The sequence below is a fragment of the Syngnathus floridae genome, chromosome 15, assembly GCF_059516105.1.
Source record: "Syngnathus floridae isolate MCC-2025c chromosome 15, RoL_Sflo_1.0, whole genome shotgun sequence".
NCBI lineage: Eukaryota > Metazoa > Chordata > Actinopteri > Syngnathiformes > Syngnathidae > Syngnathus > Syngnathus floridae.
In genome coordinates, this window is record NC_142427.1 from 1,226,635 (window position 1) to 1,230,679 (window position 4,045).

Below are 4,045 nucleotides of genomic sequence, written 5' to 3' on the forward strand. Positions count from 1 at the left end.
TGGCATTACTGGACCAACCCCCCCCCCCCCCCCCCCGAACGTGGCTGGGAAAATGCGGAGAAAAGCAAATGTCATTTTCCAGTCAACCAAAGAATTTGTGGATGAAAATGACACAACATTCCAAAGCTGTCCACGCGTTTGTCTCTTCTAGAATGTCAAGTGGGTGGAGGAGAAGCAGCTGCTGCGTCAGAGCAATCAGCAGTTGGCCGAAAAGGTGACGGAAAGAAAGGCGCTGGGCGGAGTCGCTTGGCGTCACACCTGTCGGGAAGCCCCGCAGATGAGGTCTGACTGTCTTTTCAGGTCAGGCGGATGGAGGCGGAAGAAGCGCGTCTGAAAGAGCACATCCAGGATATCCGAGACCAAAACGAACTGCTTGAGTTCCGCATCCTGGAGCTGGAGGTGGGAAGACTCGCACAAGCGTGTTGAGGCCAGAGATGTGACGGACGGACGGACGGACGGACGGATGCATGCCTCTGCCTTTCAGGAGAGGGAGTGGCGCTCCCCCGTCTTGAAGTTTCTGCAAGTCCGTTTCCCAGACGGCCTCAGCCCTTTGCAGATCTACTGCGAGGCCGAGGGCGTGAGCGTAGGTAAGGCGTCCCTCGCAACCCTAACCTTAACCCGAGGTCCCAGAACACCTTACATTGCTCCTTGCGCCTTTCCCCCGGACATCGTCATCAGTGATCTGATGAAGAAGCTGGACATCCTGGGCTATAACGCCGTAAGTGTATGTCGAACTCCTTATGTTCGCACTCCACGAGACTCGGCGGCTCAAATGTGACTTTTGGAAGGCTTTGCGCTGAAAGAAGCTTGTTGACGCTGTGCCTTTGGGCTCTTGCAGAATCTCACCAACGAGGAGCAGGTGGTCGTGATTCACGCCAGGACCCTTCTCACCCTAGCCGAGAAGGTAACGCGCACGTCCACGCACGCTCTCGCATTCTGCTTATGTGACAGCAGCCTTTCCTCAGTGGTTAGAATACATCAAAGTGACCAAGTCAGCACTTCAACAGAAGATGTTGGACATTGAAAGTGAGAAGGTAGACAGACACGCGACATCAGCCAAGGGGAACTCCGGCAATGTGCCCCAACAATTCTGACCTTGAGCTGTGCTAGGATATGTTCTGCAAGCAGAAGGGCTACCTGGATGAAGAGTTGGACTTCAGGAAGTGTTCCATGGACCAGGCTCATAAGGTAAGCCGCCCTCAAATCTCCCGCCGGACCACTGATGGACGAGGATTGCGGCCCAGAGGATCCTGGAGCTGGAGGCCATGTTGTACGAGGCGCTACCGCAGCGGGACTGCCCCGCCACGGACGGCGAAAAAGCCAGCCACGCTGGCGTGAATGACGTGCTGACGGCGGATCAGAGAGAAGAGCTTAGGAGCGCCGTGGACCAATGGAAGCGAGCCCTGATGTGCGAGTTGAGGGAGCGCGACGCTTGCATCCTCCAAGAGAGAATGGATCTGCTGCACAGCGCGCAACAGGTAAGGGCCCAAAGCCAGCCCGGCACTTACTTGCACGCTTACTGGCTTTTGAATGCCACTTTCCATTTGTCCGTCCTAGAGGAACAAAGAGCTGAAAGAATTCATCGAAGCTCAGAAGAGACAAATCAAACAATTGGAGGAGAAGTTTCTGTTTCTCTTTCTATTCTTCTCCTTGGCCTTCATTCTGTGGCCCTAACACCAGCTGGTGAGTGAGCTCCAGCGGCACCGCACTCGACACCTCCGATACACTGCCAGCCGGTCTCAGACGTTGGCAGACGCTCCGATGCCAACGTATACCCCCCGCCACGGTGACAGAGGCACCGCGTCACACCGGCGCTCATCCAATCAGAAGGCAGGAAAAGCAAATTCACATGCAGGGCACTTTTGAACCAGAAGAGAGCGCCACAAAAAACGGTTGTTGCCCCAAACGCGCACTAAAAAGGGTCAGAATAACAAGAGTCCCACTGGCCAGCCGGGGCCACCCGTCCAGCTGTTTCTTCAGGGGTGAAAAAAATTGGAGTCACCGGTGAGTACATTTTGCATTTAGCTCTGCTTTTCTGCTTCTGTCTTCAAGTGTGTGGCATCCTGCGATCAAAGAGTCAGCCAACCCCAAAGCGGTTGACCTCAACGTCCCACCACCATGCCTACCAGAGCAGGTGACGTGATGCTTTGGACATCCTTCCGTCTCAGATGCCCAAAAGTACTCTTTGCCACATCTGCGGCAATACGGTGTCTTTTCAAAGGTGCAAATAAATCCAGCGTGGGCGGAACACGCACGTCTTCGGTTTTTCCCGCTTTGTTTGTGTGACAGCTGTTGTGAAAATTTTATACAAATAAAGTTGTATAGTACAGGTTTGGCCAAGCCGCAACTCCCGAACCGCATGCGGCTCTTTTATGTTCATATCAACATTTGTGTGTGTGTGGGGGGGGGGGTTGTGCGTGTTGGCTTCACTTGAGTTCAATTTGGTATTTTGGTCAAAAGCGCATGTGGTGAAATTCCACAAAGTAGGATGGGCAAACACATTTCTTTAAACTATGAGTGTCAATTGGGCTCTCGAAATGGCAGGGAAAAGATGCACAGCAAAACGAAAATACGTAGATGAACACAGGACGTTTTAATCAGAGTGGGAAAGTTTCTATTTTTTGTTGAACGTGATGGCAAACCATTCTGCCTGATATGTCAGACCTCAGCGCATTTCAAAGATTCAAATCTTCAGCGCCATGCACTTCAGCTCACTCCATGCTAACATTGATCAGGCGTCGAACCCGCATCATCATGCTTAAGAGGTGGCCATGCTAACCAGTGCGCCATTATGTCAACGCATAATAACTAAGTCTACTGGTCAAAACAGCGGTTACTATATGACGTCGCTACGTCGTGGTCACGTGACGCAGACAAGACGTCAATGGACGTGGGCAGAGTTAACTTGTTTAAAAGGGAGTAGGCAGAAGAAATATTTAATTTATTTAAATCTATTTTGAGTGCACACCATTATGCCAATGCATAACAACTGTAAATCTACTAAACAAAACAGCGGTTGCTATATGACATCTGCCACGTCGTGGTCACGTGACATACGTGACGTCGATGGGCGTAACTTTCGCCGGAAGTCAAATCCGCGGGGAGAGTTAACTTGTTTAAAAGAGAGTGGGCAGAAGAATTATTTAATTTATTTAAATCTATTTGGTGTGTGCGCCATTATGTCAATGCATAACAACTGTAAGTCTACTAAACAAAACAGCGGTTGCTATTTGACGTCTGCCACGTCGTGGTCACGTGACGCGGACGTGACGTCGACGCCTACTTTACATCCCACCGATCACAGGACTCCTCGGCTGCATAACCGTGCCCCCTTCCCAACCAATCGGATTTGCTATACGCGAAAACGACGCCAATGGAAAGAGCTTCCGCCCAAATTTAAATCCGTGGGCGTGGCTCGCAGCAGGAAGTAGGAAAATGGCGGCGATGTTGACAAAGACACAGCGGATGGTAACATACGACTAACAAGAGAAATATTTTTATTTTCTGCTTGCAACTGGACCGTCCAGAGCGTACACGGTAAGTACAACTCATCGTTTTTAAAAAGAAGTACTTTTGTTGCCCTGAAAAGCGAGTGAGCGTGGCGTTTGTGGGGGACGTCGAATTTCGACGATTCTTTCTGGTCAACGGTTGTAAATGATTGTGTTGATTAAAAAAGAAAACTTGATGTAACTCTACTTTTAACTGCCGTTTCAGATAGATTTGGAATTGCATCACATCCAATTTTGCCTAGAGCGTACACGGTAAGTAACACTCGTTGTGTTTAAGGAGATTTACGTTTGTAATAGCAGAAGTGTAGCCGCGTTGCGTTGTACGTGTGAATGTTGGTCCGGGCGAAATGTTAATGTTTAATTTCATTCCTTTAGGTTCCACGGTGTTTGTTGGCTGCAAGTTTTCCACTGCAAGAAGAGGCTCATATCATTGACCAGAAGCGAGCTACAATGGTGAGTAGCCATAACATTTATGTTAAACACTTCCTATTTCATGTCTAACAGTACTTGATTTAACAAATAACCATAAATAAATA

The 4,045-nt window shown here is 49.6% G+C and overlaps 1 protein-coding gene across 2 annotated transcripts; it reads left to right on the top strand.

Annotated features, from left to right (window-relative positions):
- The first annotated feature begins 906 nt into the window (after positions 1–906).
- LOC148385850 (janus kinase and microtubule-interacting protein 3-like) lies at positions 907–2,358 on the top strand. Of its 2 annotated transcripts, XM_088399101.1 has the most exons (3): positions 907–1,478; positions 1,558–1,683; positions 2,053–2,358. In XM_088399101.1, the coding sequence occupies exons 1-2, from the start codon at positions 1,266–1,268 to the stop codon at positions 1,672–1,674; spliced, it is 330 nt and encodes a 109-aa protein (XP_088255227.1). In that variant the 5' UTR covers positions 907–1,265; the 3' UTR covers positions 1,675–1,683; positions 2,053–2,358. The 2 variants fall into 2 exon arrangements, with proteins under 2 accessions (XP_088255227.1, XP_088255226.1); XM_088399100.1 differs by having other exon boundaries at positions 1,558–2,358.
- Positions 2,359–4,045: the final 1,687 nt, after the last annotated feature.

Bases quoted from the DNA above. Each gene is read 5' to 3' on its own strand.
- LOC148385850 (XM_088399100.1), top strand. From the start codon at position 1,266: ATGTTGTACGAGGCGCTACCGCAGCGGGACTGCCCCGCCACGGACGGC. The intron at 1,479-1,557 runs GTAAGGGCCCAA...TGTCCGTCCTAG, and splicing joins TGCTGCACAGCGCGCAACAG to AGGAACAAAGAGCTGAAAGA.